The sequence below is a fragment of the Onychostoma macrolepis genome, chromosome 20, assembly GCF_012432095.1.
Source record: "Onychostoma macrolepis isolate SWU-2019 chromosome 20, ASM1243209v1, whole genome shotgun sequence".
Classification (NCBI taxonomy): domain Eukaryota; kingdom Metazoa; phylum Chordata; class Actinopteri; order Cypriniformes; family Cyprinidae; genus Onychostoma; species Onychostoma macrolepis.
In genome coordinates this window covers 25,969,615-25,983,731 of record NC_081174.1, presented here as the reverse complement: position 1 = coordinate 25,983,731, position 14,117 = coordinate 25,969,615, and the positions used below count along the sequence as shown (strand labels likewise).

Here is a 14,117-nt window from a genome sequence, read left to right as displayed (position 1 = left end):
TAAATATTGAATGCAATATTTCTTATATTTTAGATCATAGTAGATCATAGATGTATTTTTAAATAAATTAATGAATTAATAAATATTGTAGTGCTGTCAAATTATTAATTGCGATTAATCGCATCCAAAATAAACGTGTTTGTTCACATAATAGCTATATGTGTGTGTGCTGTGTATATTTTTTCATAAATACACACACATGCATGTATATATTTAAGAAAAATATTGTATGTTTATATATTAAATATATTTATATATAATATAAATTATATGAATATATATGTAAATATTTTCAAAATATATACTTGTATGTGTTTGTATTTATATATAGCCTACATAATAAATATACACAGTACACACATATATTAAACTCTTAAAAATAAGGTTCTTCAAAGCCATGCCATAGATGAACCATTTTTGGTTCTACAAAGAACCATTCAGTCAAAGGTTCTTTAAAGAACCATCTCTTTCTTACCTTTTTCTAATCTGTAGAACCTTCTTTCGCCACAAAGAACTTTTTGTGAAACTGAAAGGTTCTTCAGATGTTAAAGGTTCTTTATGGAACCATTTAGACAAAAAGGTTCTTCTATGGCATCGTAAAGCACCTTTATTTTTAAGAGTGTACCTGAACAAAAGCTTTTATTTTGGATGCAATTTTAATCATTTGACAGCACTAATTCTTATAGGCTACTTTTTTTATTGCTAACTTTGCACTTTTCCTTAAGATGAATCGCTTGTTGTACTCCTCATTTAAGTCGCTTTGAATAAAAGTGTCTGCTAAATGAATAAAAGTAAATGTTAATGAAAAATAAAGGCGGTTTTAATATGGCATAGCCAGTGAGACATAAAAGTGCCTGAAGTTGAAGAAACAAACATCGTTTATGTATCGTTTATCAATATTCAGTACCACTTTGTATCCACATCATACTCAGTATGTATACTAGGCCACTATACTAACAGCCTGACACTAGTCAGACCCGTCAGACTGGTCTAGTAACCGCTTGGTGCCGCCTGTGGGAGAGAAACACGGAAGAGTTCATTCAAGGCGTTTGGGGATCCTCGCGGACACACGTACACGAGTTTCTCCCGGTAAACATGCTTCGGTGACGCTTCTCCAATGCGTCCTCGCGTTTTACTCTCATTCGCAGCGGTTTTAAGTGGAGATGTCTGGAAACACTTTACTGCATGGCCTGATTCTCTTATATTCAATTCACCCGCTCGTGCTCGCCGAAAAACCGGGTAAGTGAACAAAACCACGGCAGATGATCGGAAACAAAAGAGGCTGTTTGCTGAGGCGTCAGAGTTTACTGGTGGAGGACTTTGTATAGTTGTTTGCATAGAACATACATTTGTGATTTTATATCATTATAAGCAAACGTAGGCTACACAGCTTGTTCTGAGGAGATATAATGTTTCAAACTTTGTTACGCGAGCTCTTGTTAAATTCTTGAGCGCAGTGAGTTTGAATTATCATTGTAGAAATAGGCTTGGATTAAGGTCTAAAACCAAGATGTATGTTTGTGTTTTCACTTACGTGCACATATGCTGTTTTACAACTTGTGTTTATGAACAGTTTCGTGTTGCATGTTTCTCTTTGAAACTGTAGTATTGCTGGAGATTTAATAGCCTACCTAAAAAGTTGATATCCTTACACTTTATTGTAGATAAGATATTTGGTGTCTGCTTTGGCTCATTAGGAAATGTGCTGACTGTGTTGGAACAGCAGTTGACACAACATGCTGGCGCAGTCTGTCCATGAGGACAACTTTCCCTCGAATCACTCTCACATTGCAGTGCCTGGATAGTTAAAGCAGCATCTGATCTTCAGTGTGGAAACATAACTTTGGGATTTCATTGCTACACAGAGGTCTTTTTACTGCTGGGATATTCATTTAGGACTCATTTTTAACTCTGCATGTGACCTTATCCAAAGTAGCTTACTGTGCAGGCATTGAGACAATACCTACCTTTGGTTATTAAAGGAATAGTGAAAAAATTTGAAGGATTTTACTGAATGGCTAAGTTTTTCGAGCCTTGAAAAAGATGTAGAATCAACATTTAAAAATAATCTATATGACTTGTGAACTAATTCCACGTCTTTTAAGCCATACAGTACATTTGTGTGATAAACAGACCAAAATCTAAATAATTTTTCACTGAAAACCTTGACATCTGTGATCTGTCCTAGCTCTCCTTGGTGGGTTCATGAGAGAAGCAGATAGTAGACCTATGCCTGATTTAGGAATGAATCATTCTGAGTCTGATCTTTCCAATGAAATGGTTGATTTACATTCATGCATTTGGCTGAAGCTATTATTTAAAAGATTAGCCTAATTCACCCAAAAATTTTAATTTTCATAATTTACTTAACTTAATGTCATTCCAAAACCATCATATGTGGTTCATCTTCAAAACACAAATGAAGATATTTTTAATGAAACCTTGAGACGTTTGTAGAATTTGTACTTCCATTGATAGACCAGGTAGCCAAAACTTAAGAGATCTGGAAAAGGTCACAAAGGCTTCGTAAAATGAATCCGCTTTCATTCAAGTCTTGTGAAGAGACACGGTCGCTTAATGTGATGAACAGATTTATAACCCTTTTAAATCTTTTAAGTTTTGGTTACCTTGATTTTGAGTACAGGGACAGAAACCTCTTGAGGTTTCATTAAAAATAGCTTTGAGTGTGTGTTTTTAAGATTAAAGAAAGTCTTAGGGGTTTGAAATGACATGAGTCTGAGTAAATGATGTGAGGGAAGTTTAATTTTTTTTAGTCAATTACCCCTTTAAAAGTACACATTTTATGGGAATCAAACCCATGACATTGGCATTGATCTACTGTTTAAAGCTACCGGAATGCTGAATCACTCACTAATTCAGGCCATTTTTATGTTACCTATTGAATTTTGTTTAAAGCTTGAAAACTTCCACAAGGACTAATTGCATGGAAAAGAGCAGCAAGTACAATTCTTCTTGTTTTCCATGGAAGAAATGAAGTCAAGTGAGTTTGAAACAATGTATGAATGAGGACATTAATGACAGAGTCTTTATTTTGGTAGGGTTGTTCCGATTCCGATACTAGTATCGGAAATTCCACCGATACCACAAAAAATTCTGGCATCGGTATCGGCGAGTACTTGAACTCATGTACTGATCCGATACCATTTTCTTAAACAAGACCTATAGTTATGCGCGCTAGCTTTGCTTAACGCTGCAAATCGGAAATCAATTATACGCTGCTCAGAATGCAAACACAGGAAGTTATGCTGTGTTGTCACAAGCAGCCACTATTTAGAATAGCGAAGAAATACAAACGTGCTAGCACATTGCCAGTAAATCACTCGCATATGCGACTAAATCTTCACCCTGGTGACTAAATAATGTATAATATTAGCCACTGGCTAATAAATGCTCCGATTTTACTCGCCAGTGTGTGAGTTGGAGGCTATGTATAAGTTTAGCACAGATATATTTTCACTCGCTGAACACTCTGACCGAGCGCTTCAGAGTTTCACTCTCCATCAAGCGATCTGTGCTATTTTTCAGATCATCTGAATGAATACGCAGTGCACCTGTATTTGACGTACCGTAAGCTCTAGTGTGAAGTACATGACTTCACTTTGCTTTTTTCCTCACACACAAAGAGAGATAGAGTGAGTCTTACATGTAGCGCGTCAATTCTGCATGGTATGTAAACGATATTCTTTGTTGAATTTTCCTGTCAAAATAACGGAGTTCCTTTTGGAATTCTTCAGCTTTTAAGAGCTGCCGGGTTCTCCAGTAGTAGGCGGAGCTAATGCGCAAACGACAATCTCATTGGCTGGCGCTCACCTATTATCGTCCCTGTTTTGATTTCAGCAAATCAGTTCGAGCGAAAGCACACAACCTGATTAATATTCATGAATCCAGCAGCTCGTTAATCCTTAGTGCGTTTTATATTGTTCTTAATAGAATTCATAGTATGATTATTATCTTATCAGTATTATTGATAGTTTTTCCCCCATTTTTTACAGAAACACTGAATGACCAAAAAAGCACCTCCACCAGTTCAGTTAAAATGACTGTATTCATACATGGTTACCAAGTTTTAATTCTAATTGCTAAAGTTGTATCATTAAATAATAGTTGATTATCATAATATATTTATAATGCTTGACTGACTGATGTTAAGAGTGTAGTTTTAGATATTTATAAAGAGGTGCCATTTTCCAAACATTATAGATTATAATTTTTTTGTTTACTATCTATCTATCTATCTATCTATCTATCTATATATATGTCGTTGCTGTTGGGCGGAAACCTCCTATGTCCAAATTTTGTCAATTTCATAGTTTTTCACAAATCGATGCTATTGGTCAGTCCCCACGTGGGTCTGTTATTTTTACAAATTATTAACCAATCTAAAGTGTTGAAAATAGCTTGAGAGCAAATCTCTTAACTCCATTGGACACTTCAGCTGTCTGAGAAGTCTCGTAACTCCACCCCTTCTTCACTCCGCGGTTTTTATTTATGGGAGAAAAAAGGGCTGTCTACTGGCGCCAAGTAAGCCTAACTCTGTGTGTTTTTTAGACAATAACGAGTGAAAATAGTTAGGTTAGATACATTTGAGTAGGCCTGTTTTGTTAAAAATCGATAGCTGTAATGCTTCGGTGCAGAAGGAAGCCCGTGAGCCACGAAGGTAAGTTTGCGAGCCGATTAGGCTAATTTCCACCTATTAGACAGCCTAGTCAGCTCATCGTTTTTTGTATTGCATCACTTATAGCTCTTAAACCTTTAAAATAGAGTTTAGGAAGATGTATGTAATCACAGGCGTTAGCTTTGGTTAACTATTGAAGCTTTTTCTCATGTCAAAAGGCTCAACGCGACCGCCGACTTTGTTTGCATGCAGATTAATTTCCGCCTATTAGACAGCCTAGTTTATCGTTTTATTTTGGTATTGCATCACTCATAGCTCTAACGTTTAAAATAGAGTTTAGGAAGATGTATGTAACCACAATCATTAGCTTTGATTAGCTCTTAAAGCCTTGTCTCTTGTCAAAAGGCTCAACGCGACCGCAGACTTTGATGAACACTGCTGGCAGCAGCGACGTCTGTGTCCGTACCATTCTTATCAATGACAACGTAATCTCGTATCTCCCTGCTCTCAAATCATAAATCTTGTATCTCCGATTAAACATGATTTGTGGGAAATGTTGTGTTAATGTTGGTACACAACAGTATATGATAGCAATATAAGGTATAATACCAACATTAACGATAGTGTTTAATAACTCAAAAAATATGCCGTTTTTTTAATTTCCTGAAAAATAATGATTTTGGAGATGCCAGGATTCTGCCGGACAGCGGCTATATATATATATATATATATATATATATATATATATATATACAGTATATGGTGAAGCACACCATAAAATAATTGTATCAATTCATACAGGGCTAGTAGTACATACAGCTGTATAACCAGATACACACCCAGGTATCGGATCAGTACTCGGTATCGGCTGATACCCTGAGCCTAGGTATCGGTATCGGAACATTTCAAATTTTTGGGTGAACTTTTCATTTAAGTGTTTCAGTCAAGGATGCAGTGCTTCAATACTACGTAGTATCACTACCCTTGATGTAGTTAGTGGTTCCATTAAGAACCTTTAACGTCCATGGAAGCTTTCCATTGTACAAGACATTATTTATAGTGAAAAAAGGTTCTTTAGGTTTAGAACATGTTCTTCACACAAGAAAAAAAATGGTTCTTTTAAGAACTGTTCACTGAATGAAAGTTTCTTTGGGGAACCAAAAATGGTTATGGAATAATTCACTGTGAACCCCCCCTTCTGGAAGTTGAATATCCTCAACTAGTGTGAACCCATATTTGCTGCATGTTAGGAGACAGTCGTTTTGTCTGTACATGCAGAACTCTCACTGTTGTGAATATTTGTGTTCCACCCTGGGGCAGACGATGGCCAGGTGTTCCTCGACATGCTGAAAAAGCTGGTTTTGAAGCTCTGTCATGTTCTTCTCTGTTGGGATGAGTGCGAGTGCAAGAGCAAGAGAAAACGGAGTCTGGTTATTTTGAAACAATGTTATTATTGACTACTTTAATTTTCAATTAATAACCTAGAATATTCTTCAAGGCAAGACACTAAAGGCTTTTTTTTTTTAATGCATTGGTCAGTTTTGAGATTTTAAACTAGTTGGCTTTTTATAACACACAAAATGTGGTGAACATTTTTTTTTCTTTCTTTTTTCTCTCCTGGCTGTTGACAGTGTTTTCTGATTTATGGAATGGCAATGGAGATTTTGATTTATGGAGACAGATTAAAAATCTTTATATTTAATTAGTATTCTAATTAAATATATTATGTATTCTAATAATATTCTAATTAGTATAAAATATTTAATTAGTAGTCTCATTTGCATATTTAAACATTTCAGAGAGCTTGTAATAAAAAAAAAAAAAGTTTGCAAATCTTAATGTAATCAGTCAATGGGGGAATTTAATTTTTTAACCCTATTCACTTAAGGTGTCTTGCATTAACTAGTCATAGCTTTTAGTTCGTTTGAATGGCCCTGATTAACATGTGATGTCATTCCTCCACCACCTGCCCTGTCTGTTAGTTTTTCTTTTTTTTTTTTTTTTTTTTGCACCAACCCAACCCTACATCTGGATAGAGTTCAGACGCCACCACAAAGGCCAACTGTGTGTCCGCTAGTATTTAGCACTGACGTAATACTAGCTAAGGTCAAAGAAAGCATTTTTAGTTAGTGCGGGCGAACGTTCCCTTAGAAACACACCGGAGCTATTTATAGCATCGGTCCCGTTTCATTCCTCGTGTCGTTTAAGAATGTTGCCAGTGTCACGAAACTCTGGGGTCTCAGAGTCTGTAATGCGCATACATCAGCGCCAAGTTCCTGCGTGGTTGCTGGAGACTCAGCTGTCTGGAAGGAAAAAAGGAGTTAGTGGTGCTATCACAGGTGTGAGTGCCTTTACCGTGGGAGACAGTGGCATAACGGAGCCATGACATATCAGTGAACAGTAACAGTCTTGACAATACTTGCACAAATGCTGATATACACAGCGTGGGAGCTCTTCACCCTGGAATCATCCATATGACTTGTGTCCGGCAGCTGACGGTTTCTAACACCACCTTTGTCACTGATCAGTGAGCATATGTGAGGAACATCTCATTTCCTCTCTAAGAAGGGTGCTGTATAGTCTTCTGCTTTTAATTACAAAAGTTATACTTAGATCTAAGTAGAGGCTTCTTGTGGTGTTTTGATTTGTCTTAGGGGCATGTGCGTGTTGAAACACTGAGTTAATGTAACTTTCTGCTGGCTGATATGATATTATTTGGTTTATGTTAGGTTGGCGTGTATTGGCTTGTTGGGTTCATGTAATCTTTTGTTGCAACAGTATCAAGCATTCTCGTGCATTTAGAGTCTTGCTTGCTGTTATGTAATTGTTTGGAGATATTAAAGAGTTTGAGTCTGGGGCTTGGATCAATATTGTCTTCTAAGAAATAAGCTTTAAAAGCTTAAATTCCAGTGATTTCTTCGCCATTATTGACACAAAACTGAATTTCAAAAATAGTGGGTGCGTTAAATACATGATTATTTTTATTCTGACAACTTGTAAATACCTTAAATTTTGCTCTTTTTTTTGTGAGAAGATCCATTGGCACAGCTTGATTTTTGACCAGAATATTGTGGATTTTAGCAGGATTCAGGCAGCTTATTCAGTGTGTTATTCCGTTTACATTTCAGTGTCAAAACCAAAGAAGAACTTGACTTTCAAAAGCCTCTTATGCTCACCAAGCCTCCATTTGATCAGAAATACAGTATTATTGTGACAATATTACAATGTAAAATAACAGATTTTAATGTTTTAAAATGTAATTTATTCCTGTGATGCAAAGCTGAATTTTCAGCTTCATAATTCTAGTCTTCAGTGTCACATGATCCTTCAGAAATCATTCTATTATGCTGATTTGGTACTCGATTTTCTTATTATTATCAATGTCGAAAACAGTTATACACAATATTTTGTGGAAAGCATGATTCTTCATTTTCAGGATCTGATGAGTAGAAAGTAAAAAAAAAAAAAAAAAATTTAAAATAAAAAATATTCTGTAACCTTATAAATCTCTTTAATATCACTTTTGATCAATTTAATGCATCCTTGCATTAATAAAACTAATTTCCTAACACTAATTGAGAGTGTTTGGTCTTGTTCTTCCTGGGTCTGATTTGGGCATTCTTTATTACAACAAATTCTCATTTTTCTTTTACAGATGATGGCTGTGGTCATTATGTCCTTGGTCAAGAGAGTGGTGTCTTGTCCTCCAAGAACTACCCAGGAACTTACCCCAACAACTCCTGGTGTGAATGGCGGATCCAAGTACCAATTGGCCACACTATTGTCCTTAAGTTTGGAGACCTGAACATGGAGAAGAAGGACTGCGAGTCTGACTATTTGAAGGTTCTGAAAGGATCGTATGGGGTAGAAAATGGTGAGCTGTTTTATATCATGGTGCTTACATAATTTGTTGTTTTCTCAGCCATTATCTAGCGATTCCCTAGTGGTCACTAGATCCTCCGTCTGGGTCAAACAATATATGAAACCCAGATGTTTTCAGTGGTGAATGATGGTACAGCTTCTTGTGTTTTGAGGTCATTATCTTTGTCATCAGGGCTTTCTTGTTTGATTAATGGACAGTGTGATGGTTTAAGTTGTTTTTGTCTTAGTGGTTTTCTTGAAGCTTTAGTGCATTTCTCAACAAGAAGAGCTGTCTTTTGCTGAATGTTACACTAAAGGACATTCTGAAAGCTGCATTTGAATTTAAAAGATTATGTTCAAACAAGTTTCCCAAACCTCCTTTGGTCGTAAAAACAGCCTCAAACTGAGACCATTGGTTGAGCCAATGTTGCTGTGTGGGGTTGAAACAGAATGCTGTAGGAAACACTGCTGTATTTAGAATTCTAATTTGAGTCTGGTTGTACTTGTGCAATCATATTGTGATATAGTTGATCACATGCTCTTTAGTCAGTTTAAACTCCTCTATATCACATTACTGTGAGTAAACCTGAATAAAGTGCTGCAAATCAGAATGCTGTCATGAGTCGGCACCAGTCACACGCTGATAAGTTTACTGTAAAACAGGAGGAAACCACAGAAATCAGTGTGTCAAAGGATGTTTCAGAGTTTATGGTGAAATGTTGCCAAGTCTTCCCATTTCCTAAAGGATATGTCACATTGTCAGATATTTTTCTATTTCGAATGAGCTTGCTGTTTTTGCACTATAGGCCTATTGGGATTTTAAAAATTGAAATAGTGCACAGATTAAGTAGTATTCTGAGTGTAAATGCATTTCAGTTAAAACGGTAACAAGACTTTTCATGTCAGAAATTTGTAATATTTTAATGAAAGATTTTCCTGAATAAGATTAGGTAAATGTTTAAATGGTTGCTCCCTCAAAATGCCTTGACGTGTGGGTACGTGGTCAAACATGGTATATTGTACAAATCTGTGCATGGATCTATTTTGATCCAATTAATGTGTGTTAATGGATATCACAGCTGCTAAAATTTCATTGATTATCTAAGTGTCAAATTCGGCCAGAATGGAATTCTGGCACCTGTAATTCAGAAAAGTAAAAAAATATTATTGGCAGTTTTTGATAGGGGTGGCTCGATACCACTTTTTCAGAACTGATCCCGATCCGATACCAAAAATTCAGAGTATCTGCCAATACCGATATCGATCCGATACCTGGGCAGTTTATTTTTTTTTAATCAGTGTTGAATTTTTATACCTCAATGTGTGTTGACCTGATCATGACTTTTTTTGTGTTACACACAATCTACTAAATATAGACAACTTTATTGTAAAGAAAAACAGCAAATGAATTCATATATATAATTATAATCTATGACAAAAATACTACTATAAACTAGGTTAGTGGATAATTCAGTAGCAAAAGTTACTCTAGAAAAATCATGAGTGCACAATTTTATAAAATCTAAAATTAGTGGGGAACAAATAAAAGTGAATAAGTGTAGGACTAAATCTAAAATGATAATGTAAAATGATATACATTGCTCTTTGTATTGTTGTAAAATGCATTCATGAAAAACAAGTAATATATTTATATATAAATATATATACGGTAAAATTAAAAGGCATTTCTTTTAAACGTATAGCACAGCAATGAGGCAGAAACATATGATAGATAAGCCGAACAAGAAAGGCTATTAATAATCTTTCATTGTGCAAAAGTATTATGATTAGGGTTGGGTACCGAAACCCGGTACCAATATGGCACCTAAGTAACTAGTTCTATGTACTAGAACCGAATCAGAACAGAGATTTCGGTGCCTCATTTCGGTGCCATGCTTGAGCGATCGATTAAAATATTTTTCCTTTGTTTCTCCGAAATGAACGTAAGAAGCATCATCACCGGCACCGCACGTGAAAAATAATTTCCAGACTGAGAAAATGCACGTGAACTCACGTCAGAAAGCTCAAATAATACTAGTCCAACAAATCTTTGTAGTAGTAACGCAAGTGTGCTGTTTTCACATTCCTACTTAAAAGCACAACTCGGGAAATGAGAGCATCCGAGGAGCGCGTGAATGCAGAAATTACACTTGCTCTGACAGCAGCAGGTAGCGTTTCATTAACTAGCTAAACTAAACATGCTTAAATTAGGGCTGGGCGATATGAGCAAAAATTCATATCTCGGTATCTTTTGGCTGATGTGTTGTATATGGTATATCTCAGTATTTGGCTTAAACAAATAAAGTGAATGTAAGCATGTAGGCATATATTATGTGCAAAAAGGGTTAAAATCACATTACATTCTAACATTGTAACATTTCAATCTAAAAACAAAAATAATGCTTTTAAAGCAGAAGTTAAATTTACTAAACTAAAAATGAAAATAAAGCACAGACTGAGTAGAAATGGCTGTTTTGATTACCCCATTACTTTACAGTTAGTGCTGTCATACAAATACACTTACTTGTAGGTTTAAAATTCTGCATATATCACATTTATTGTCCAACTACAAATATTTCAGCAAAATGTATATTTTAATCCGTCTGTTTGGCGCGCATGTTCTAAATGAAGTCTGTGAAGTTTAGCGGAGAATCGCAAAGCAAAAGCTCACGCACTTCTGACAGCAAAATGGAAATATTTCCATGGCTTTCTAACATTTACAGATGGAGAATATGTAAGTTCACATTACCTGTGAAATGTAAGTATGCATTAAGGGAAAACAGCACGTCTCAAACACATTAAACAGCACGTCTCTATCAGCGGCACATGCAACCTTTCTGTCAGAGCCGCTTTAAACTGAAACTATAGGCTAGTATATCTTACGAGTTTTTTTTTAAAGCCCTTCATATAAAGCTTGTCACATTTAGAACAAATTGTATTATGCACTTTCTCTGCAGCAGTTCAGTCTGTGTCCTCCCTAGATATCTTTTCAGCTGCGCTCGTATCAAGCTTGTAAAGAATATATCGATATATCATGGTAACTCAATATACCGCCCAGCCCTAGCTTAAATTAAAATGCCTAAAACTAAAATTATCTTGTATTCACGTTTTTAAACCTGTTGTCCAACAAAAGAGAACATTATAACCTTTTTAGTCCACAGCAGTTAAATGCTTCCTTTTGTGATCTGATGTAGCTTCTTGTCACAGAATGAGGCAGAAAATATGTTCCATAGGCTACTAATGCATCGATTAGCAATGGATTATAAATATACTTAATTATTATGAAAATACCAGCGATGGCTTGAATAACACAGATAAACTATATATTGTTGTAGTCAAGTGTTTAATGTATTTGTTTTATCATTCAAAACGTTTATATCTTCTGTTTACTCAGTTACAGCAATAGCAATGCCTTTGTCCATATTGGGGATTTCCTGGAGCTTCATGAATTGCATAAGTAAAGTGTGTTTATATATACATATACCTGTGTATATATATAACAAGTATCGGTTCAGGCACCGTTTAGGCACCAGCACCGTTTTAAAAGTATCGATTTGGCACCGGTATCGAAAAAAACCCAAACGATACCCAACCCTAATTATGATACGAAAGGCTCCAAACACAGAGCGGCACAAAGCACTTATGCGCATCCAAGTGCATTATTCTGCGCATGGAAGCAGCTATGCAGCGCTCCGCATAGAAATGTTCAAAGCACAAAGTGAAGAGATATTAATGCGTAGTATATTAAAACTGTGCGATGGTTTATTGAGCCTTTTCTTTTAACAGTTTTAAATTTCAGTTACTGTGCTCATTAAGAACATGATGCTCTCTAGTCCAGTGTTGTGATCTAACAGACACCAACACGATTTTGAAAACATTTTGTGGGACTTAACGATAACACATTAGTATTTGCACAATATCAGATTTGGATCGGTCTCTTCTGACCGATACCCCGATCCGGCTGAAAATGCCAGTATCGGAGCGATACCGATACTGAATATCGGATTGGCAGTTTTTGAGTTCATTCCATTTCCTCGTTTTGTTGGATCCAATCCAACATTCCAAGTTCCTTTTTAAAGTTTAAACATTTTTTAAACATTATGCTTCCTTCTGGTCATTGGCAGACCTTTGTAGATACGAGAAATTCATCTAGAGCTTCTTTCCAAAATCCCAACAGAGCTGCAGGTTCTGAACCTCTGTGTGATGAATGTACTCACCTACTGCTTTTTGAATGATGGATGGAAAGGAAAGGGATATTGCAACTCTTCCCTCAAGGTGAATGGGCTGTTCTGACTTATTAGGCTATCATCTTTCAACCCTAAACCTGAGGGCTTTCTTGGTCATCCTGGCCAGAAAAGATGAACTGCCCTTTGTGTGGGCCATTGCTGTGGATAGAACAAACAGCATCATGAGAAGAGACTGAAGGACATGATTCTTCCCACACTATGTCTGGTTCCTCCCCAGCCAACCCTTTAACCACAAACGTGTGGTTTCTATGGTGTCAAGAGTCGAGCCCCAGCCGCATCCACTGATCAAAGCGTCCTGCAGCGGGATGGCTGGAATTCCTCTCTGAGTGATTCTTAAACAGCAGTTGAAAGACGTTGGATGACTATAGCTTTGTGTTGGTGCAGAATTTGACAGTTGGGTCATTCCGTTCAGTCATAATGTTTTCTAGATTAAAGTGTGCTGATAATCATCAGAGCTTATCAGAAGCTCATCAGTGTACGGGGTGTTATCCTTCAGTTAGCAGACATCTCATAAACTTTCCAGAATCACACTATTTCTTTTTGGTTTCATAAATGACTTCTACAGCATTTTGGGCAGTTTAGAGAACTTTTTAGTTTAAGATCTGTACTGTCGGGTTGATTTTGTTTATTTTTTTGTTCTTAAAATTTTACAAAAAAATTTTTTACCAGCCGTCAATGCATACATATAATTTTATTTTTATCTATGTAATGTTTTTAGGTATTTATATATTTTATATGCAATTTGTAAAGGCATCACTTGGCAAGTACTGTATTGTTTGTTTGTTTTTTGTTTTGTTACAATTTTTATTTATTTATTATTATTATACTTTTTACTTTCATTGTGCACTTGGCAGGTGTTTTGAACAATTTTGAAACCAGTTTTGTTGGATGTTCATTTTCATTAATTTTATTAATACCTCAATGTGAATCTAATTCCTTATCTAAGGTTAAATTTTCATGAAGGTTAATAAATTTACTTGCATTTCATCTAGTTTACTGGGAGTACTGTGGTGGTCCGATGTCCCAAGCTACGCCGATTCACACGGACTCCAGCGAGCTGACCGTCCGCTTTCGCAGCAGCCAGCACATCTCTGGAAGAGGATTTCTGCTTTCATACTCCACTGAAAACCACAAAGGTATCCTTACTTTAAAATGAAAAGTGTGTATCGTCTTAACACAACATTGTTCGTGTGTAGCTTCAGCTCTCAGGAATCCACTGTCTTCCTGTCTCTTGGCTGACCCTCGTGTTAACCGCCGTGCATTGGCCCCATGCTGTGGCTTGCCCCCTTCCCTCATCTGGATGCTTACAGATCCTTAAGGGATGTTTCTTTAAACGACTTGTTTGAACAAAGCAATGTTAAAAGGATTGTTGA

General features: G+C 36.2%; 1 protein-coding gene across 1 annotated transcript in view; it reads left to right on the top strand.

Moving 5' to 3' along the window:
- The first annotated feature begins 951 nt into the window (after positions 1–951).
- dcbld1 (discoidin, CUB and LCCL domain containing 1) overlaps positions 952–14,117 on the top strand; it is a 38,067-nt gene continuing 24,901 nt past the window's right edge. Inside the window, exons 1-3 of the mRNA XM_058756661.1 lie at positions 952–1,239; positions 8,292–8,510; positions 13,737–13,880. Of these exons, the coding sequence (XP_058612644.1) occupies positions 1,164–1,239; positions 8,292–8,510; positions 13,737–13,880 (439 nt within the window). The 5' untranslated portion in view covers positions 952–1,163. The remainder of the gene's footprint in view (positions 1,240–8,291; positions 8,511–13,736; positions 13,881–14,117) is intronic.